This window comes from Pteropus alecto, unplaced genomic scaffold, assembly GCF_000325575.1.
Source record: "Pteropus alecto unplaced genomic scaffold, ASM32557v1 scaffold79, whole genome shotgun sequence".
In the NCBI taxonomy this organism is placed as follows: domain Eukaryota; kingdom Metazoa; phylum Chordata; class Mammalia; order Chiroptera; family Pteropodidae; genus Pteropus; species Pteropus alecto.
In genome coordinates this window covers 6,570,198-6,593,653 of record NW_006494612.1, presented here as the reverse complement: position 1 = coordinate 6,593,653, position 23,456 = coordinate 6,570,198, and the positions used below count along the sequence as shown (strand labels likewise).

Here is a 23,456-nt window from a genome sequence, read left to right as displayed (position 1 = left end):
CGGCCCCGCCCGTTCCGCCGCCTGCCCTCCCGCGAGGCCGCGGCGGCACGAGATCTGCGCCTCTGCTCCCTCCTCCCGCGGGCGGATTTCCTTACCTTGTAAAAAAGCCGTCTCCGCGGTACCCCCGCCTTCTCTGCGGGTTGTGAAATGGCGGTCGGGGCGGTGAGCGCGAGCACCGCAGCTCCGGCCAATCCCGCCTAGACGCCCAAACGACCCTGGCGTTTCCCCCTCCCGCAAGCCCCTCCGAGCCCATCCATGACATCGGCGCTCCGCCGCCCCCTCCGCGGCCCCTCGCCCAGGTGGCCGTGCCCACTGGCCGAGCCATCGTTTCCCCGCGCCGGGCGCGAACCCAGCTTTCCGCTTGCCTCCTCCCTCGCTGCGTGCCCGGGGGCGGGGGAGAAAACATCTCGGCCTGGGTGTCCCACTCGGACGCCCGCCCCGCTCCTTCCCTTTCCCGCCGCGTCCCCTCCCCCAGCTACTCACAGCCCTCCCTGCGCCACACACACAACCCCCTCCCCCAGTGGTTGCGTCCGTGACATCATCATCATGGCAACAAGAGCTGCAGCCTGGAACCGCGGAGCCCGTGTGATTCCCGGCGGCGGCGGCGGCAGTGGCGGCAGCACCAACACCACCGCCGACGAAAGCGCGAGGGCTTCTCTCCTGTTGCCCCTCGCCGGGTGCTCCTGAGAAGGCTGCGGCAGCAGTGCCAACACTGCCCCGCCCGCCGCCGGGGCTCTCGGTGTCTGTGTTTAAGGGGAGGGGGACAAACTGAGGGGAGGGGGCGCCGCCGCCACCGTGGGGCCACCGCTGCGGTAGGAGCCGCCGCGGCTGCTGTTGCTACTGCCGCTGCCAGGTCGCTAGTGGAGAGGAGGCGGTGGCGGCCAACATGTTTTCAGTGAGGATAGTGACTGCCGACTACTACATGGCCAGCCCGCTGCAGGGGCTGGATATCTGCCAATCCCCCCTCTCCCAGGCCCCTGTCAAGAAGGTGCCGGTGGTGCGAGTCTTCGGAGCGACACCGGCAGGTAAGCGGGCGCTGGGCGCGGGCGGGAGCCGGCGGGACGCCCGGGCTGCCTTCCCCGCCGCGCACACGCGCGCACGCCGCCGGCCCTCGGTGAATCGCTGCCGCGTCTCCCTCCCCTCTGCCTTCCTCGTCTTTCCTCCTGTGCGTGACAAGAGGCGCAAAAATGTGGGTCTGTGCTAGCGCTGCGCCCTCCAAGCGGGGAGGCGGCGGGCGCCGAGTGTTTACACTGCATGAGGCGGCCGAGCGCGGGATCCGCACTCTCGGGTGGCGGGCACGGGGAACGAGCGTCCGCGAGCACCGCTTTCTCCCCGGAGGCTGGGCCAGGTGGCCGCGCCATGTCCTGCGTGAACGGGTTCGCAGGGCCTCGCTCTGAGGTCGGTCGCTAGTGGGACCACGGACACCCCCTGCGTCTCACAAGTGCCCCTTTCTGAAAATGGCTTTACGAGGAGTCGGGAAGTGTCAGTTGTGTTGTCAGTCGCTCCTCCTCGCCTCTTACCAGCGCTCTCCTCTGCCCCTTCCGGGGATGCAGTAGGCTTAAGCGTGGCGCCTGGGGCCCGATAATCTTTCTCATTGAAGTGACCGTGTGGTTCTGCTTGCTGTGAGTGCAGGTCATGAATCCTTCGAGTTTACAGCCTCGGAGTCTGGGGCCGGGGCAGCATCCTCAGGTGCAATGTTTTCAGGGAAATGTGTGTCTGTGCAAGTCGGAAACGCGTGTTTATGGTTCCCACTTAATAGCGTAAATTTCTTAAGGACCACAGCTAAACTAAGCAATACAAACATTTTTACATCTCCCTATGCCGGGTTGTGTAGAGTTGCGTTTTAAATACACGTATATTTAAAACAAACCAAAAAAAAAAAACTATTTTGAAGAACGAGGTGGGGGAGACAGCAGTGATAAGCTACGTTCTCAAAAGCTCTTGGGAATTTATAATATAAATAGGATAGTGGCCAAATTTTTTTAGTTTGCTTTTCTTCAAGCTTCGAACTGTCTACGTGAAATAATGGAGCTATCTCCAGAAAGGGATGCTTTTACCTCTAGCAATGTATTGTCCTGTGGGATTTTAGATAGCATTTCCCACTTGATGCTCCTTACCCTAATCACCATTCATCTTGCTACTACAGTCAGTTTCTGTGGACTACCACGGTAATAGTGCTACTTTCCCAAACACAAGCACTCATTCCAAGCAGTTATATTTTAATGTGAATTCTCTTTGTTAAAAATTTCAACGTTGTTAGATTTGGTAGCGTTTCTTTTTAAAATAGAAAGATTTTTTATGTGGACCTTGTAAGATGGGGAATTTGAGTGCTATCAACAATTTATTTAGAGTGTAACATTTAAAAATTTGGAGGCTGGAAAATAGAGGCAATAAAGTATTCTGGAAGATAGATTTTCTGTCCTTTTAAATATAGTGCTGCTGTCTTTGTTTTTAATTGGAATTTCAGTGTAATATACTGTTTGTTCTCACTTCAGGTGCAAAGAAAGAATAAGATAGTGATGTTGATGTAGCTCTGTTCCGCCAGATTTCCAAATTGTAAATCGACATGTACATAGGATATAACTGTCATTTCTATGTATTACAGTTTGTATGATTTGAGTTACTTTTCTACAAATAGTTTTTTTTCCTCTACAGAAGTCATTAAATATGTATCCTTGAATGCTTTTCAAACTCTGTTTTATGTAAAGGAAAGTTTTGTTTGTGGAAATATGAGTTTCACTGTGAGCTAGCAATAATTCTATTATGTGAGAAAGTAGTCTTTAAAAAAGATAAAGACTGTGATGTACTTTTGTGTTTCTCAATATTAAAAAAAAAAGACAAGTGAAATATTCGTATGAAAGAGATATTTCTTTTCTCCTGGACATCTTACAATAGATTACCAGCCCCTGCCACCCTCCCACCCTCACCCCAAGCCACTATTTTTCAGCATACCTGAAATGTATAATGTAAATGAATATAAAAGTAAGACTTTTTGTACCTACGTTGAGAATATGAAACTTGCTACAGAGAAACCCAAACTTCACGTTAAGGATTATCTTATTGAGTTTGCTATAAGTATAGTTCATAGTTTCAAACATAAAAAAATTTGTTTTCTCAACAGGTGAAAAAAGTCACTGGCATACATTTAGAATTTACAGCTTTCAGAAATCAAACCAACATTTTTAGCATGTCAGAAACTCCCAGTAAAATTAGCATTAATTAAACATAAACAAAACCTGTACAATTATGTGCTTCTGAATTCTCTCCCCAAAGAAAACTACTCCAGTTCATGCAATAAAATAAAACTTGAAAATAATGTAAATGAAAGGCCAGTCGGGCTTAGTAAAAATCTGAATGCTAGAATTTTTAATGAAGACAGACTTACTATTTGAAAGTACAAATTGTTTATAGATTTACTAGTTAGTAATATAATGAAAAATTATAACATGATAAACCTATGTTAATAAAGTACCATATCTTAAGTTTTACATATATAGTAATTAATTTTGGAAGTCCTTAATTCTTTGTCTTGGTTTGGAGAAAAGATGTTTTAAAATTCTTTGCTTTACAAATGAGATCTTGAAAAATAGCAGCAGAAGAAATTTTCTCCCCCAAAAATGGTAATTTCAGATTTACATTATAAATTCTGAACTGATTGGTTTATTACATTTTTACTAGTTCAGTTTCTTTGTTTTTCTTATCTTTCTGCTTTAGAAAACAGTCCAGTTGACTTCTGATTGTCATGTGCTTTCAGGGCATATCTTGAGTAATTTAAGAAATAAATCAAAAGTTTTAGTTTTAAAAGCTCTCATATCTTAAGTTGGTGAAATTTTAAAAAGTATTTTAAAAAGTGGCATATTCAAATTTGGTAAATCCTGACTGATTTAATCCCTTGTTAACTGAGGATATTGATTCCTGAGAGAATCAGTTAAATTTTCTTCATGTGAGTGATGGAATTATTAAAAAAAAAAAAAAAAAAAAAAAAACAAAACTTTTTTTTTATCAAGAAATCAAAAAAAAAAAACAAACCCTCTTGTTTTTCTTTCACTCGTTTTTAAAACGTCTTGTTTTGACAAAACAATGTATTGAGTGTTGTAACAGCATTTTTGTAACTTGTTTTAATGGAGGGAAGTAATGTAATAACTAGAAGACTGTTTTTCACTTAAATTTGAATATAGATATGAATGCTCTGATAAAATGTTAATGCTTTATTGTGAGAATCTGATTCAGGTGGACCTGTCCAGTTTCCATATCCCAACTCAAGTTTAGTTGCTTGTTGTAACGCACTTCATGTTGAGATTAGATGGTTTCTCAGCGCCAGGTTAAACAGAATTACTCTTTTAAAAAGCTTCCCTGCTGAGATGCAGAGTAGGAGTAAATAGAAGAGTGTGAATGAGATAGATGTTCACAAAGCAAGTAATAAAACAAAGTAGGCCAAACAGACTATAGAGGGAGCTGCTTGTCTTTAAGATTACTGTAAGAACTCTGCCAATCTAAGTCTTTCTCCAGCTAGTGAAAATTTTAGTAGACTGTTCTAGATGCTAACTGTAAAACATGAAATCAAGTGTTTCAACATAAGAAACGGATAATTCAGAAATACTAGATAAATTTATGTAATTGCTTAATAACCTTTTGTTGGTAAATTTGTAGATTATCAAATATATTTGAAATGAGTACAATTTTGAAAACTAGCATTTATCAACAACAGATTACAAATAATTTCTCTAATAAAAATCTTGTTCGTTCGTAGCCTTTTTTTGCTAAATCACTTTAAAATATTTTAAGATTACATAATACCTATTTGATAAAATTATTAAAGAGAAAGATTTTTTAGCACTACTGAGATTTAGCGATGTACCACAAACAAAATTCGTCACTTTCTTTAGTGGGTATTTGAAGTCTCAAGTAGCAAATTTTACTAGCTTTCTGTATTGTATTTGATTTAAAATAACAGTAAATCAGTCTTAAGCAGGAGCCCTCTTAAATCCGTAGACACAGTAGAATCTGGTAATATGTGATTCTGTTCATTCAGTGGACACTTGAAAACCTACTATGTAAAATTGAGCTGTTTTTCAGGTACCGTCGTTATGAACAACTTTTACTTGCCAGAAGCTCACAGAATGGTAGAAATGATAGACATGTAAACATAAGTTAAACAGTTTGTTTGGAGTATAATAGCAATGTTTGTATAAGAGCCATGCCTCAAAGAAGGACACGTTCAGTGACCCACATAGGTGGCAAAAAGGGGAGTCAGGGAAGGCTTCATGAAGGAAGTATGGATTGTCATTTTTAAAGGAACTTAAAATGAATTTTAAAATATAAATTTCTCGATAGAGGAACAGATACAAGGTAATTCACAAATGAAGAGAAAACTGCTCTCGGCAGGGCAGCTTGGCAATGCATATCAGAATCCTTGAAATGTTCTTTTTTGACCCAGTAATTCCGGTTTTAGGGATTTAATCTATGAATATAAATCTTTTGGCAAAATCTGATTTATCTTTTGAATCCATCTACTTCTTTTCATTATCCATCACCACCCTAGTGTAAACTACTAGCATTTTTGTATGCGTTTGCAACAATAGCCTCAAAATCTTGGCCTACCCTAATCCACTCTGTTCCCTTCTACTCTGTTTCTACACCGTAATGAGAGGGATCTTTTCCAAATACAAACGTGATTTTATCACCCTACCACTTGATATGCTTCCGTAGCTTTCCATTGCATTTAGGATAAGGACAAAGCTACATGTCTTATGTGGTGGCATCTACATGTCTTACAAAGTCTTGTATAGTCTAGCCCCTACCTTTCTATTCAGTCATGGCTTGAGCCATGTTCTTCTTAACCTTGCTCTGTGTTCCAGCCATATTGGCCTTATTTCAGTCCCTTATTCTTGCCATGCTCCCTCCCACAGTGAGGCCTTTGTACCTGCTGTTCCTTCTGCCTAAAATGTTTTTCCATTTCTTTCACCTAAACTTTGATTTATCTTTCCTCAGGGAAGCCTTCCCTATCATAGACTCTCAAAACTCCATAAACTCTCCTTCATAGCACTTGCTGTAGTTCTAATTTTATATATGTTGGAGATTAACCTCTGTTTTTCCCAATAACCTCCATGAATGTTAGTTATGTGTTCTTTTTTGCTTACCATTATATAGTCAGTGCTTATTACAGTGCTTAATTCTCAAGCATTTGCTCAAAGAATTAATCAACAGATCATAATCATCACAGAGAACAACCCCAAATGTCCAACAGTTGGAAAATGGTTACATCATTTGGGCATATTCATATAGTAGAATTTATGTCATTAAAATCATGTTTTAGAAGACTACAAAAATATGGGAAAATGCTGTCAATATATTATGTGAAAAAATCAGTTTACAAAATAGTCATTTATTAAGTAAACAGAAAAAATACACCAAAATATAAAGGTTGTTATCTCTGAGAGGTGTGTTTTGTAGTTCAGATTTTCCACAGAGAACATGCATTGATTTTTATAATTTAAAACAAAAACAACAACAAAAAAAAACCTCTATACAAAAATTAAGGAAAAACTGGCTTTTTAGGTATGGTTCAGAAATATAGTAAAAAAAGATTTGAGGTTCATATTGAGCTCCAAAATAAGTATCAACCAAAATGTATAATTGCAGCTTAGGAACTACAAAATAATTCTTATATTAAAGCAAGCCCATAATTTCTAGTTTTATTATACCCATTTATGTGTGAACGGATTTTAATTTTTAAACGTTTTGAAAAGTGTGGTTTTGGCACATGACAGTAACGAAACAGAACAGAGACCAGAAATTGACTCAAATATACATTAGAACTTAGTATATGATAATGGATGCTACCATTACCAATCATTAGGGAAAAGAAAAATGATTTAATAAAGTGTTGAGATAGTCATCAGGAAATATAAAAAGTTGGCTTCCAGATGAATCAAAGATTTAAATATGAAAACAAGCAAAATATGTAAGAGAATTATTTTAAATAAAATCTAGAAACGGTGAAGGCCTTTCAAAGTATGAAACAGAACTGAAACCAGATTGCTGAATTTTACGACACAAAAATAAAATTCTGTATAGAGAAAAATAAAGTTAAATGAGAAACAGATTAGTAAATCTTATTTGTACACTTTTCACAAAGGACTAATTTCCTCTTAATATACAAAGAGCTCCTAGAAAATAAGCCAGTAGAAAAAGTGAGCAAAGAGAATTCATATGAAAAGATGTGCAATTTTATTTATAATGAAGATGTAAATTAAAGCGACAACATATCATTTATTACTATCAAATTAGGAAAGATTGGTTATGTAGTATAACTTGGGGAGGGTGAGAAGAAGGGGAAATGGGCATTCTCATACATTGCTGGTGGGAATATAAAGTATTCTGTGGAAAGCAATTTGGAAATCATTTTCAAAATTAAAAATGCACATACGTTTTGAACTAGCAATTTCATTCAAGAATTTTATCCTCTAAAAGATTTTATATATGTGTCAAATCAACATATAAGAATATTTATGGCAGCATTATTTGTCATTGCAAAAGACTGGACACAACCTAAACAAATCAGTAGTGGAGTGGGTAAGTAAATGATGATATATCTACTCATTGGAATACTAGGCAGCATTCCTTAAAAATGTGGCAACACTATATGTACTGCTGTGATGCGATATCTAAGATATATTAAGAGAAAAAAAAGCAAGACGCAAGACTCCATGTATAGTATGCTGCCATTTGTGTGGTTTTAAAATGTATGTATATAGTATATGTTTACATGTAAATATATATATACACATATATATGTGTGTATATATACACACATATATATGTGTACACACACACACACACACACACACACACACACAAATACATTTCCGGAAGGATACATAAGAGTTTGGTAATAGGGGACAAAGATGGAAAACTAAATTTTTTTTAGTATACTGTTTGGTAATTTTTAAATATGTTTTACCACGTGCATGTAATACCTATTCAAAGTAAATTTTTTAACTTACGTTGTGATTTTAAGAATTGGTAATGAAGAAGAAAATAAAAGGCATAGTAGTTGAAAACAGCTGTCAAATGATTACAGCAATACTGTTTAATTTTAGGTTTTGCTAGAGGTCTTCTAATTCATAGCTTCCAGTTGATGCCATGTGGTTTACTGGAGGGTGGCTCTGGTGGAGTGGGGTCTGAAGGAAGGCTTTGGGGTTCTTGTAAGCCGAGTTCACGATTACCAACAACAAGCAGTTATCTTACTGTTCCTTTTAATATTTTAAGTGCATTAAAGGAGGTACTTTACTTCTTGGAATCTACTTCAGCCAGCCACAGAGTATATAGCTGCTTCTTGTGGAGAAGGGATCTTGGAGCTATTATTGGAGTTTGTATTCCGGGTGCCTGAGGAGCATGTCATCCAGCGCAAGGTGCAGCCCACTGATGATGAGAGGGCACAGTAGCAGGGATGTTGCCCAGGGAAGCCCAGCTCTTGGCCTGAATCTCTATATTTGCCTGGTTTGGATCCCCCTAGCAATGTGCAGCCCATGTGTCATTTAGCTTGCTGCAAAGTTACTGCCTAATAGTACATGTGTGTTCTGCAAAAATGAAACATCATTGTTATTTTGAAATATTGTTCCTGATGTAGAAAAGGTTGGATTTGAAGTTCATATTATTATAAACCTTATTAAGATTTTTTCTTTTATAATTATATAAAGAAAATGTAATAAATATTTTTCACCAAGCACTGTCGGTGCCACCAAATGCCCTCCTGTTGGCCACTGTGCTGAATAAATATTATTTACAATGTGAAAGAGGTTGGGAAACACTGTTCTGGTCAAATCCTCTCATTTTATGTAAAGAAAACTAAAATCTAGATAGGTAAGCTCAAGGATTTGTCCAGTGTCCTGTAGTTGGTTGGTGTGGGGCTGGGTCTGAAAACAGAATCTTAACTCAGCTTTCACTGCTTCACATTGGCCTCCAAACCTGAGGGAAAATTGTAGGAACACATTGATGATAGTTGAAAGATGAACATATAGAACTTCAGAAGAATTATTAAAAGAATTACATGTACACAGCTTAGAAATCTTTGAGGGCCTGCAGTGTCCAGTAGTGCTTAAAATCCTCCTATAGAACTGGTTATACTAGGATTCGTTTTATAATAATGGTATCTATCTCCTTTAAAAAATAATAATAAAGGTTAGATTATAGCAAGAGGAATTTAAGAGAAAGATAAATAAAAGTTGATACTGGAATTATATGTATAAATTTTTTCAAAGAAAAGGACTGTATCGGGAGACCTTTCAAGTTCCACTGGTGTTTTAATTACATTTTCTCTTGTCTTTTGATTGGATTAGAATTTATTCAATTAAAAATATGAAGGAAAAATGATTCTTATGTATGTAGGTTGGGATTGAATAGGCTTCAAAAGATGTTTCCATTAGCCCTAGACATTTTAAATACTTAGAAACTTATTAAAATATAGGGGATATGGTATGGTGTATGTCACTTTGGTACCTGGCTGTCATTTTAACACTAGTAAATAAGAGAAGGAATAATGGAAGTTAAAGTACAGTAAAATTTGGGTAAAATTGTGTTAACCTATAGTTTTCAAATAAGATACAGATAAAGCAGGAGTGGGTGTCTTAGGTGATTTTAAAAAACTCCACTGCCCAAACATAAAATGGATGCATTTTTGAGACAAAAACAAATGATAAGTAAAATCCTTTTAATAACAGTCTATTTAACCTTTTGGTGTGTGGGCAGTGTTTTGTTTCGGAGAGAGTCGTTTTAAATTTTCCAGATCTTCTGTGTTTCTTGTTCTCTAGAATTTTAAATATTTCGTTTTTTTAATGGAAAATATTTTGTTGCTTAATTAGTACTGGCAAACTGGACTGTTTTCTGCAGCAGAAATTGAATCTATGCCTAGGAAAGTAAATTCTGAGAAAAAAGGGTCATAAATTGTCATTGGAAAACTTAGAGGGTTTTTTTGGTCCAATTCTATTTTCTTTTTCATGATAGTTGTAGGAAATACTAAGAATTCGAGGTCAATTTCCTCAGGGGAAGTTTTTATATTTTCTTTGGGTTGAGAGAGCATTTATTATATAAATGATTCAAAAAATAAAAGAAAGCGTGTTACCTCAAAAATGCTTGTGTAGTATATGACAGTATAACAAGAGTTTTCTATTTTTTTCCATTTATTACATTTACCAAGGAAATATAACAAGAATTAAAAGAAATATCTTATTTTGCATATATATTTACACTTTAAAGTAATTTCTATATTAAATTAGGTTTTATTTGAGATGATGAAATGAAAGACTTTGTAAATAAGAATACATGTTGATATGTGAAAAAATGTGAAGTTAAAACATGTTGGCATACTCCTAGTTTCTCAGAACAAGAAAATGACTAATCTAAATTTCATTTCAGAATAAAAACCAAGACAAGCCACATAAAAGCAACCTAAAAATTAAACTGTCATCATATTATTTGTTTTAAAACTATGGAATAATATATCTGAGGAAGATTTCTCTCAAAATTGTTTTTCTCAATTTCAAGTAAGTAATTTATTTTGGTTAATATATTGGGGATGAGGGGGGTGGGGGTGAGCCTTGGCATTGAAGTTAATAAATCCTACTCATCCTTAAAGTGACAATTCAAATATCAACCTCTTTAAGCCTTCTGTGACTCCTTTGCCCATTCCTAAAAGATTATCTCTTTGGTTTCCCATAGTCCTAGCCCTCTTTTGCATTGCTGATAAAGAACTTACTGCACTGAGTATTGTGTTTGTCTGTAGGAATAAATCATATGGCACTATCTTCATGTGCTTCCTTGCACCCCCGCCCCATACTCTTCACACCACTGTCTATTGCTGAGTGACACTGGGCAAATTATTTTACTTCTGTGGGCCTTAATTTCCTCCTCTGTAAAATGAGTTAATAATCTCTACCTCATTGGATTATTATGATTAACTACAATTACCAGCAAATGTCTGATATATATAGTAACGTAAAGTGTTACTTTACTCTTGTAACCTACCACAGAATGTGCCAGAATCTACCACATTACTTCTGTATATACTAAGCACTTTTTTAAATGTTTGACTCAAATGAAAGATTAAATTTTTGTAGCGTTTATTCATTCCTCACAGTAGGATGAACTAAAATACCTGCACATTGTGGTGTGAGACTTTTTACAGTTGGTCACTGACTCACATGCCTACCTACTTAAAACACGTTTTAAAAATTTGATAATTTTTTTTGTAAATACCCCCACCCCAGGCCGGATTTTTCTTTTTTAACTGTCAATGTGTGTATATATAGACAGAAAAGTGTCCAGGCCAGATCTTGCCTTGAAAAAGGGAAGTTTGAAACCATTGGTCAAGGAGTAACTACAGTTTTCCAATGCTGCAGATTAGGTTAAGTGTAATCTCTTGTGAAAGAGCCTTATTTTCCAAAGCCATCAGTAGTGCCTTTATTATTATCTTTTTTACACGATGGTAAAACATGTTGAAAGTGTGTGCCAGAAGTCATAGTAAAGGTGACAATAGGATTTATTGCTCTCTTTTTGGTTTTGCCTTTTGTGAATTTCTAACACACACACACAAATTTAAGCCAGTGGCTTTTAAACCTATTTAGGATTGTGGAATGTGGACCATATTAATTCATTATTGCCTGGAGTTTCAGTTCTCTTCATATTTTTTTTTACAAATATTCCCAGGTTTTATTTTGTTTTGTTTTTAGTAATATTTTTTTATTAAGTCATTAGATTAATTAATTTTGATGGATTATACCTTGGTTGATGATGCTTAGTGATTTTAAAATAGAAACAAGCTTAATTTAACGCCATTTTACTAACAGAGCTGATAAACCATTTATTGAGCCCTTACTATGTACCCCGTTCTAAATGATTTATCTTCAAAACAACTCTATAAAATAGGTAATATTATCCCCATTTAATAAATTAATATTAATGCTGAATAACTTTAGGCAAAAGTTAATTAACCTCTAATTAACATGGAGAGGTTAATTAACTTTTGCCTAAAGTTATTCAGCATATCTTTATTTCTTAGCATGTGAGAATTAAAATGAGGGAACATGTATTAGACCTAAGCACAAGAAGCAGAGAAGCAAAATATGAGCTATATGTCTTCTGACACTTCCAGAAGCTGATAATAGAATTATTAAGACATGACAATGATCATGAATATACTCTTACTACTTTTTTTCATAATATACCATAGTATTCTGTACTGACCCATTTTCTCCTGAGCAGTATTAATGTCTCCTCTCAAATTCATGTTTCCATTTGGACTGCATTATTTTGTTTAATGTATATGTGTTTATAAGATGATAGTAGGACTTTAATATCAATCTAATATAAAATATTTTTATAAGATTAATTTACACAAGTAGTATATGAATATATTCTCATTGTGAAATTTAAAAAACAGAAACAGGTAAAGCAGAAATTTTCCTTGATTACCAGTCCTATCTCCCTCCCCACTTATTATCAGTTTTTGCATAACAAACCTTCCTAAAACTTAGTGGTGTAAAACAATAGACGTTTTGTTAGCCATGATTCTAGTCTTGGCTCAGTTTAGCTTTGCTCCTGGCTGAGTTGGCTTACCTGGCTGCAGTCGGCTGGAAGCTAATTGGTCTGTGATGGCTCTACTCTTGTGTCTGGATGTTGGTGCTAGCTATTGGCTGGGGCGGTGGAGGCCATGTGTCTCCAGCAAGCTCTCCTTCATCTGGAGTCAGTCAGTAGGGTTTACAGGAGCAGCAAGTGAAGGCAAGCCCCATGTGTTTTTTGTTGGACTACAAGCCAAAGTAAATCACATGGCCAAGTCCAGAGTCAATGTGGGAGGCATTTCCTAAGAGTGTGTGACTGACTCATTGAAGAGTTAGTACTGCAATAATCTGCTATGCCACTGTTGCTGGCTGCCTCATTTTCAGGAAACATTTGCCAGTAGAACAGTGCCCTGATCGTGAAAAATTATAGTGTTTATGTAAGCAATTTATTCAACAATTCAGATAACCTTAGTTAATTCGTTGTTCTTGTTTTATTCCATTCTTATCATCCTTTGGCATCATTCCTGGTCCTATTCACTTAGCAAATATCTACTAAGCACCTACTGAGTGCACAATAAGGTACCACGAGGTGAGCAGCAGATGGCGCAAGACTGCTGTGTTCATTGTCCAAGTTTCTTAAACTTGTCTACCTATCTTGCTTTATTATATGAACAGAATTCTATAAAAGCAGACAATTATAAGTTTTTTTTAAAAATGATCAACAGCCCATACTAGGCTGAGTATCTTTTATGTACTACATTTTTAAAATGTCTTACAAGGATTCTGTCAAGTGAGAAAAGCTGTAATACTGAGTTATTTCAATCTGTACTCCCACCAGCAATGAGGCTTTTTTCATGTCTTTTAAGATTATATTCTCTAAGATTATGTTCACTAAGATTATATTCTCAAATCTTTTAACCCTTGCCAATTTAATAGATAAAAACATGGATCTCATGGATTTTCTAAAATTTGTATTTCTTTTATTATAAGTGAGAGTGAGTGTCTTTTCATATGCTTGAAAGCCATTTGTATTTCCTTTTCAGTTTACTACTTATCTTTCACCCATTTTCCTGTTGCCAGTCTTGGTCTTCTGCTTTTTAATTCCAAGAAGCTCTTCGTATATTAGAAGAATTAGTCTCTCTCTGAATTTGGTTGCAAATATTTTTCCCGTTCTGTTTATTCTTATAATAAATACCTTTTATTTAAATAGCATATTTTTATAAAGAGGTTTTGTATCTTAAATGAGAATTTTAGATAACATTTAGTTGAAGTTAGATGTAAATATTAGGCAAGAGAATGGGAGAAAAAGACCCTGAGTTTATCACATCTTTAGAGAAGCTGCCTTTTAAAACTGCGACTTAAAATTAACAGTTTGGGAAAGATCCTATCTTTGATTTACGTTTTTCTCTTCTAGATTTGATTCTATCATGAGATCACTTTTTTTGACAAAAAGTCCAGAAGTAAGATCATCCTTTGGAGGGCTACATTTAGATGATTAGACTGTGTGACAAAGGTGGAAAATACTTTGTCACTTAGAATAAGTTGTAATAATGTTGCTTTGAGTCTTACAACACATATAGTGGAAGTGGTATAAGCAGTGCTCTAACTCTATGTAACCCTTGACCTGTTCAGCCAGCAATTACCTAATCAACCATGTAGCTATATTAGGATGGTTACGGTAGGCTAGCCTCTTACCTAGTGGGCCCCATAGAAGTGAAAAACTGTAACTTTTTTTGAGAAAGAAATGATGCTACCCACCACTCAAATAACCTATGTTTTTAATAAGATTGTAGAGAGCTACAAAGAGGGTTAGCAGAGGCATCTGTGACCAATGCAGTACTTGCCATAAAAGGAGATCGGAAAACGGTGAGGCTGGACAGCATGTTTTGAGTCATTTAATGTATTTTTCTAGTCTTTAAAGTTGGCAGACCCTTTCTTCATATGTAATTTTACCCATCAGCATCAAAAGAAGCAAAACAAACGAATCCTTAAGTGATTTATAGTGGGGAATGATTGAAAACCAGTTTTTGCCATACTATACATAGTTTTTAATTTTTCAAAGTAAGGTGTTCTTTAGGGTCTGTTATATCATCAACATATTTATAAATGTTTCCTTGATAATTAAGAAATTTCCATTTATTTGATATCAGATTGTTGACATACCAATATTTCCTTGGTTAATCCTTTTTAAAAAACAACATTTCCAAGGTTGTAATACATCTCACAATGTGTACATTTAATACAGTAATTTTCCCTCCTGAAAAGCTGATATTAAACTGATGGGGCATTTTATAATAATAGATGACTTCCGAAAGAAAATACTGCAGTTGCTAATTTGTTTTCATCTTCTGTAGACTTTTTTGTTAATCTATCTGCCATGGAATGAGATTGTCTCCTACTTCCATTTTGTGTTCTTCATTTTTGTATTCCATGTCTTAATTGTTTTAAATTTGTATATTTTGATGTTGTGTTATTGGGCACATAAAGCTTCATAACTGATATGTCTTTTAAGCAGTGCTTTTCAAACTATTTGTGGTAAAGAATCAAATTTTTTTGATACTTTAAAATATATTAAAAGTAATTACTAGAAAAATGAAATGAGAAAAACCGATAAGCAAAATACAAGCTCCCTTTTTTTATTATATTAAAAAAGTATAGAAGTCTATCAGATTACTATGAGTTTCTAAATACTTTCAAGTTTTATACTTGTCTTTGTTGCAGACCAATAACAGCTAGTTCATCTACTGAATTTGAATAGCACTGTAGATATCTTTTATCAATCTAGAGACCCTTTAATTCTTTTCTTCTTGAATCCCACTTGTCCCATGTCAAAATTATTATTCCTGTTTCTTTTTAGTTTAACTGTTTCCATGACACATCATTGCCTGTCACTTTTTAATCCTTTTTATGTCACTTTTTAAACCCCATCTGAGCATCTTTCCAATAGGAAGGTTTTAAACAATAAAAATTTGTTATAATTGATGTGTTTGATTTTTATGTTTATAATTTTATAGTTTTTAATTATTTTACTCTTCCTTTCCGTTTCTGCAGTATAGACTATTTTGTTTTATTTTTTAAAACATAGAAACAAATCATTTTAGAAAGCATATACATCGAAATGTAATTGTAATTATAGAATTCAAGAACAAAGTATTATTTTCTTTTATGTGTAATATAAGGAATTTAGCTTATTTTGACTTTTTAACACTCCGCTTCCCAAGTTAATTTTTAAGACTAACTTATGAACGTCAAATGTTTTAAACTGTATTTTCTTTAAAAAACTTTTTAGTTTAGGTACTAAATTTCAATAACAATTTGGACTCAACTTTCATGTATTAATTTGATAGGGAGCATCGCCACTAATCTATTTGTACACCATTTATAATCATTCTTGAGTCCAATTTTATTTTTTCTGTTGCCTCAAATATATTTTCAGGTACTATTTTTCAGGAGATATACATGCAGGTTACTTTTCTGAATCCTTGAATATCTGAAAATGACTTTTTGTTGCACGTATGTATTAATGACAGCTTGGCTCAATATGATATTCTTGTGTCCCAGGCTTTTTCCTTTAAAATTCTCTATACTTTATTCTGATATTTTTTAATTTTGACTGAGACAAGAAAATCCTTTCAATATAGAGATTCTGGTGCTTTTTATTTTGGAATTGTTCTGTTATGCCTTTGGTTATTCCTTCTGTTCCCTTTGTTATACTTTCTTTTTTTAAAAGAAATAACTGTATATTTCTGGAATGGATCACATTTCTTTTATATCTGTCTTCCCTCTTATTTTTAACTTTGTCCTTTCATATTCGTGGTGAACATTTTTGTTTTTATCTTCTCCATTACTGATGTTTTTCTGCAGTATTGATTGTTCTTTCTCATCTTGAGAGTGGGTTTTGTTTTTGTTTATATATTTTTTTATCTATTAGAGTTCCATTTATATCTTAATCTGCATATGTCTGTTGCGTTTTTATTCTTTCTTGGTCGTTTTAACTGATCATCTTATGAAAGATGTTTCACAGAACAGTTTTTTCTTGTATCTTTCTGAGAATACACAGCAGGTACTTTATACATTTTTTCCATTTCCCAATGTAAACTATCACAGATTGTTTTCTTTAACATTTTAAGAAGATGTTTTATTTTTGCTGCTGAGCGTTTGTTTGTATAGGTCCCATGCTTATCTATCTATGAATAAGAGGCTGTTTACCCAGTTCTGGTGTTTTGCCAGTAGGCAAAGTATGGAAAGGCCATTTGTCTTCATTTTCTACTCATAGCTGATAGAATTGCCCTTCCAGATATATGAAGCTAATAATTGTGCACAACTCACTTAGATAAAAACATTCATCTATTGTGCCTCTACTGGACTCAGGTTTAAGAGTTTTCCCCCTGTTCTCACTGCACAGTCTACAGTCTCTGTCTTACAGGAGAGAACTTATTCCTGGATAACCTGAGACACTGTGCGGGTGGGTGGGTGTGTGTGTCCAAGAGCATTATGTGAAAATCTCCAGGTTGTAAAGGCCCTTAGGACTTCTGGTGATATCATTAGTGATGGAAGCTAATTTCACATCCAGGATGGAGAGAGCTAAGCTTCATCAGTTATGTTAAAACTGGGAGTTGTTTGTTTGTTTGTTTGTTTGTTTTTTAAGAATAGATGAAGAAAGACAGGTACTGAGAGAATACAACCTTAAACATCTTAGAAAGTTTTTAGTTGGCAGCTGGTTTATATTGGAGCAGACTATTTCTCCAAAGTAGAGAATAGGGTTGTATATCTTAAATATTTTACTGAAAAATTAGGAGGATTATTCTGTATTTCATAGATGCTAAAAAGTATATTTCCCTCTCATTTTTGTATCTCAGTAATTAGGACATGTCTTACAACCTAGCAGCATTTTTTTCTCAGTATTGCAAAATTAATGATGTCCTATAATCATTGGCATCTTAGGTTCAATATAGTATATTAATAGATGCTTAGCTAAAGCCATTCTAAATTGAATCTCCCTGTTTGTTGTGAGTAGAGTTAATAATAGTTTTTCTTTTCTCTGACAATTTAGGCCTTGGGTTAACTTCCTAGTTTTATTTACCTGGAAACCTGATAAAGATAGAATGTCAGTTGTGTAACCTAACACCATTGTCTTTGGTAAAAATGACTTATAATTAGTAAATTACATAATGGACCAGGAGGACTGCAAATAAACCATGAATACTGATGGGATTCTACAGCTTTGGGCTTCCCTGGGTGTGATCACTCTTGTAATTGAGCAAGTCCTGTTGCGAGGCTTAGGAAGCTGTGTGTCTATGGGACTGGAAATATTGGTTGCTATTTGGTACTTCTAAGCTAGGGTAGCTACTATACCAGTCCTTGTGATCTCATTCACATACACTTGACCTGCCACCTTGGGGTGCCAAAGAGAATATCCTTTGAATTGCTGTGAAGACTCCTGGTGAAGAGTACCAGACACAACTTTCCTGGCATGTTGTTTCATATTTTATATCCTGCTAAATATAACCAATGTCTAGTGCAGCCTATTTAGGTTTGTGAGTCTCAGTGTCTTGGACCTAACAGGAGGTATTGTACCTATATTTTGTGATATTATTTTTAACTTTTTGGTTTGTAATATTTGCTGAGTGAATCTATATTTATTGTTCTTCATAAGAATTTTAAACTAGAGATGTATAATATGAGAATATCTATATTATGTATAGATTAAGGAACAATATAACAAACATCTGTCTACTACCCAGGATAAGAAATGGAACATTACAAATATCTTTGAAGTGCCTGATTGCCTCCTCCTCTCCTAATTTTGGTTCCTAATTTCAGTTAATCATTTGCTTGCTTTTCTTTATAGTTTTATATGTATAGATTCCTAAACAATATATTGTTTAGTTTTATCGTTTTGAGGTTATTTATGTGTGTGTGTTCTTCTACGATTTTTTTTCCCCTTTAACATGTTTTTGGGAGTCGTCCGTGTTGAATTACATAGCTACAATTCATTTTCACTAACACATAGTACGGCATCATATGACTATACCACAATTAATTTATTCATTCTCTTATTTATGAACATTTGAGTTGTTTCCTATTTTTTACCCCCAATTACAGACAGTGCTGTTGTGGAAACTTGTACATGCCTGCTGCTGCACTTGTGCACAAATGCATCATGGTTATGCTGGGGTGGAATCACTGATTAAGGTGTGTTCCAGAATGGTTCTACCAAGCTGTACTCTCCCCAGCAGTGTATGAGAGTTCTGATATTCCACATCGTCACTAACATTTAGAATTGTCAGTTCTTAAGTCTTAAATTAATTCCTGTAAATGCTATCTCATTGTGAGTTTGTAGATTTGCTCTTACTAGTATGGTTATGTTTTTCCATATGCTTATCATCTGCTCGTTCTATCAGATATTCAGAGGAGTGTTGAAGTCCCCAACTTGTGGATTTGTTTATTTATCTTTCAGTTCTGTCATTTTTTGCTTCATGTATTTTGAAATTTTGTTAGGTTCATACCTATTTAGGATTATTGTCTTCTTGGCGAAATGGCCTCTGTATTCCTGGTAATATTTCTTGTTTTGAAGTCTTCCTTGTATATTAATATAGCCTCTCCAGATTCCTTTTGATTAGTGTTTACACGGTATATCATGGAAAAAATTTGAGTATATTCAGATGCCTTAAATTACCAAAAGTGATAAATGAGATTTAGCTAGTTTGTTTTTTTAATTATATGTAGATGAATAAAAAGGAATGTTATCTCGAAAGGAAAGCAAGATATGCTTCCATTTTTTTTTTCGTTTACATTAATTGAGGTGTGTCAGATTTACTAAATAAAGAATATTTGGATATATCTGATTTAAGTGTCTAAAAGTTTAATCACAAAAAATTCTTAACATTTGAAAGCTGAAGCTTAGTACTGTGAAATGGCTATTAGTATCTTTTAAAAAGTTTTTTGGGGGTAACTAGTTTATTGTAAGCATTTTTATGTGATCTCAGCTTCACCTAGTAAGATTCTTTGTTATGATACATTATACTTTTTCACATAGAGAAAAAGTGTTTTGTGTGACCCATGTTTCAGGAGCTGGCAGATTTTGAAATGGGACATCTCCAAGCTGATATTAGAGAATAGCCACATAAAAGGACAGGAGCATTTGTGGTTTTCTGTTTTTGTTTTCGTTTGTTTGTTTTTGTTTTTGCTTTTAGCAGAAAGCCTCAGTATATACAGATTCTTTTTAAAATTTGAAGTAAACCTGATCTGTGGCAGTTTCTTGTTTATTATGTTAAATTCCTGCTACAGCCCCAGCATACACCCAAGAACAGAGGGTCAAACTTCTTTTGACAACTATGACTTTTTCTGGTTCTTCTTTTGCTGTTGTAGAACCAGAACAAGGAATTGTTTTCCCTCTGGTAAAAAGGAAGACTCTAAATTACTTAAATACAGTTGGAACCCTGATCCTACACATACATATACACGCACACACCGAAAAGTGAGAAGGCATAGTGTTCTTTTATCTTAATGTTTTTCTCTATAATTATACTCTGATACATCGAAGGGCTTTGGTAAGTATTGAAGAAAAGAATTATTTATTTGCATGTAATCTTAAACAGTTGAAAAATTCTTACATGTATATTGTGGACATTCAAATCCATTCTCTATTTTCATTGCTAGTACTTTAATTAAGATCTCATTATTTTTGCTTGTACTGTCATAATAGCCTCTCAATTTATCTCTAACTTCATCTGTTTTCAAATTCAGCCCTGAGAATATCACTAGATCGATCTTTCTAAAACCCACATCTCATTCAATGTTGACATACTGGCAGTGGTACAGGAAAATAAGTGAAAAATTGCTTATAACCTAAAGGTTCAAAAATGAGAGGTAGTCACATCTATATGGTACATATGATCTGCAATGCAGTCATAAAATTCTTACTAAGAAAGAATAAAAGGGAGAAATGTTCACTTGCATGACTAAGTGAGGAAAATAGACTTCAAAATAATTTGTAGAGTATGATTCTTCTATTTAAAAATGTATATAGTGTAAACAGATAAAAGTAAAATATGTCAGAATGAGAAGTGTTTAGGTGGTAGATTTGAGTAATGTTTTTTCTTCATTGTGCTCTTTTGTATCTTTGAAATAAAAGCATGTATTACTTTATTATTGGGGAAAAAAATTAATACACCAAAACATATAATCTGTTCACATTATTCTCTTATGTGAAGCCATCATTAGCTTTCCATATTCTACACAGGTTTTTCCTAAAAATAGTCCATTGATATAACTGCTTTAGAATCAGCTGGTATATTAAATGGCAAATTTTATGTTATGTATATTTTACATAATTTAAAAAAAATTTAATGAAAGTAAAGACCTTGGCCTAGTCCATTTTTTTCTGTACAATTCCTGACATTGTTTCGATTTGTTGTTAAATTGTATTTTTGTTTTTTGTTTTTTTGCTTTAGTAGTACTTGATTTTGAGGTGTTTGAAATTAAGTTAAATGTACAGAGAAAGCCCATAGGAAATTCTATAACAAACCAACAGAATTTATAAAGGGGAAACAGCATATATCTTAAAAATTACATACTTAAATATTATTGTGATATTACAAATAGTAATTAAAATTGAAGTGGCTATCATATGCTACTAACTACTATATAGTGGTGAATAGAAGCAATATGGCATCATGGAACTTCAGATTTGTTAAGGTCAAAGGGTCTATTTTTCTCTGCTTAGATTTATCCTCCTACTCAAGTTCAGGACGACTGGCAAACAATACAACATTGAGTACCTCGGCACTATCCTGAGTAATTTTTGTAGATGATCTCATTTGAGCCCTATACATCTTCATGAAGTAGTAATGATTCTGTGGCCTGCAAGGAAGGCTTATGTGCTGTTGATTACTCTTGACCTGGAGCCATTGCAAACCCAGTTGATGTATGTGTGTGTTCACCCACATGTGTACATTCCTTTCAATGCAGTGTTCTCTCAGTTCGCAAGATAATTTCTTTGCGAGCAATATAAAAGGTAGATTTTGAGACTTTTCACCTAGAATGTCTGATGGAGAAGGTCTGGGGTGCCTCTGACTTAGATAGTCCTTAGAACATAATATAAGAAATACTGTTTTGATGAAACATTTTGGATTGGTCAAGGTCTCTTTTAGAAACAGATTATTCTCATTATTGGAATGGTTAAAATCTAATAAAACAGCATATTATTTCTCTCCCTATGACTGCATCATTCCTATCAGCTCCCTGTTCTTTTTTGACAGTGATCTCCACATCTGTACTTTCTACCTACTGCCATTTTTCTGTCAAGGGTTAATAAACCCTGGTGAGTGACAGGTAAGTGAAGGGAAAATATATTCATTTCTCTGTTCTTCAGTCAGTTTTATTAAGGTATAATTTCCATACAACAAAATTGACCAATTTTAAGTATATAATTACAGTTGACCCTTGAACAACAAAGGTGTTAAGGGCACCAGCCACTTCCCACGCAGTCAAAAATCTGCACATAACTTTCGACTCCCAAAAAACTTAAGTCATCCCTCCGTGTCAACGGAATTGGTTCCAGGACCCCCTGCAGATACCCAAATCCTCAGGTGTTCAAGTCCCTTTTATAAAATGGCATAGAACTATCCATATGTACATGAGTTTGGACAAATGTCCATAGCCAATTAATCATCACCACAGCCGTGATACCTAGAAGATTTCTAAAAACATTTCTTTGTTCCCCTTTTGGTCAAACCTCCCTCCCCACCAGCAGCGACCACTGATCTGCTTTGTCACTATAACTAGTATAGTCTTGACTTTCCTAGAATTTCACATAAATGGAATCATACAGTATGTAGTCACTTGTGTCTTCATTCACATCATGTATCAGTAGTGTGTTCCTTTATACTGTAGAGTCATGTTCCATTAGATGGATGTACCATTCACTAGGAGATACACATTTGGATTGTTTCCACTTTGGGCTATTATGAATAAAGTTGTCATGAGCACTCATATGTAAGTGTTTGTGTGAATATATATTTTTTATTTCTCTTATAAATACTTAGGAGTGAGGTTGCTGGGTCATATAGCAAATTTACTTCATAAGAAACTACCAAACTCTTTTCCAAAGTGACTGTACCATTTTGCATTATCTATAGCAGTGTATGAGAGGTCCAGTTTCTCCATTCTCATCAACATTTAGTTCAGGCGGGAGTATAATGATATTTTAATTTTCATTTCTAAGAACTAAGGATACTGAACATCTTTGCATGTGCTTAGTTTCCAGTTACATATCTTCTTTGGGGAAGTGTCTGTTCAAATCTTTTGCTCACTGAAAAAATTAAGTCACTTTCCTTCTTATTGAATTGAAAGAGTTCTTTATCTATTTGAACATAAGTCCTTTATCAGATATATGTTTTGCAGATATTTTCAAAAATCTGCACATAACTTTCGACTCCCAAAAAACTTAAGTCATCCCTCCGTGTCAACGGAATTGGTTCCAGGACCCCCTGCAGATACCAAAATCTACAGCTTGCTTTTTGTTGTCCTAATAGTATCTTTTGAAGAATAAGTGTTTCTAATTGTGATAAAGTTTGATTTATTATTTTTTATAATTCATGCTTTTTGTGACCTAAGAAATCTTTAACATAAAGTCTCGAATAGTTTGTTTTCTTGTAAAATTTTATGCCTTGGTTTTAGTAGGTTGTAGTATAAAATATTAAAAATTCTTAACGATTATTAGGTACCTCTTTTTAAAAGCAAGATTATTTTGGTAAGGATCTTTCTGGCTGTGAAGTCCTTATAAAACTTTCCTCTTGACATTTTTAAGCTTGAATTTCATCAGAATTTTGGCTTAAGTACAGGTAGAGTATTAGAGCCACTTTTTTGCCCTACAATTTTAATTTCTAGGTAATA

General features: G+C 35.2%; 1 protein-coding gene across 4 annotated transcripts in view; it reads left to right on the top strand.

Moving 5' to 3' along the window:
• Positions 1–526: 526 nt before the first annotated feature.
• The window catches only part of REV3L (REV3 like, DNA directed polymerase zeta catalytic subunit), a 138,056-nt gene continuing 115,126 nt past the window's right edge, over positions 527–23,456 (top strand). Inside the window, exons 1-2 of one of the 4 annotated variants that reach the window (XM_015600070.1) lie at positions 527–1,025; positions 10,417–10,544. Coding sequence is in view for 2 of the 4 variants with exons in the window: in XM_006926076.2 (XP_006926138.1) it covers positions 887–1,025 (139 nt within the window). In the remaining 2 variants the exon portion in view is untranslated. The remainder of the gene's footprint in view (positions 1,026–10,416; positions 10,545–23,456) is intronic. The other 3 variants (XM_025042387.1, XM_006926076.2, XM_015600069.2) reach the window with 3 other exon arrangements.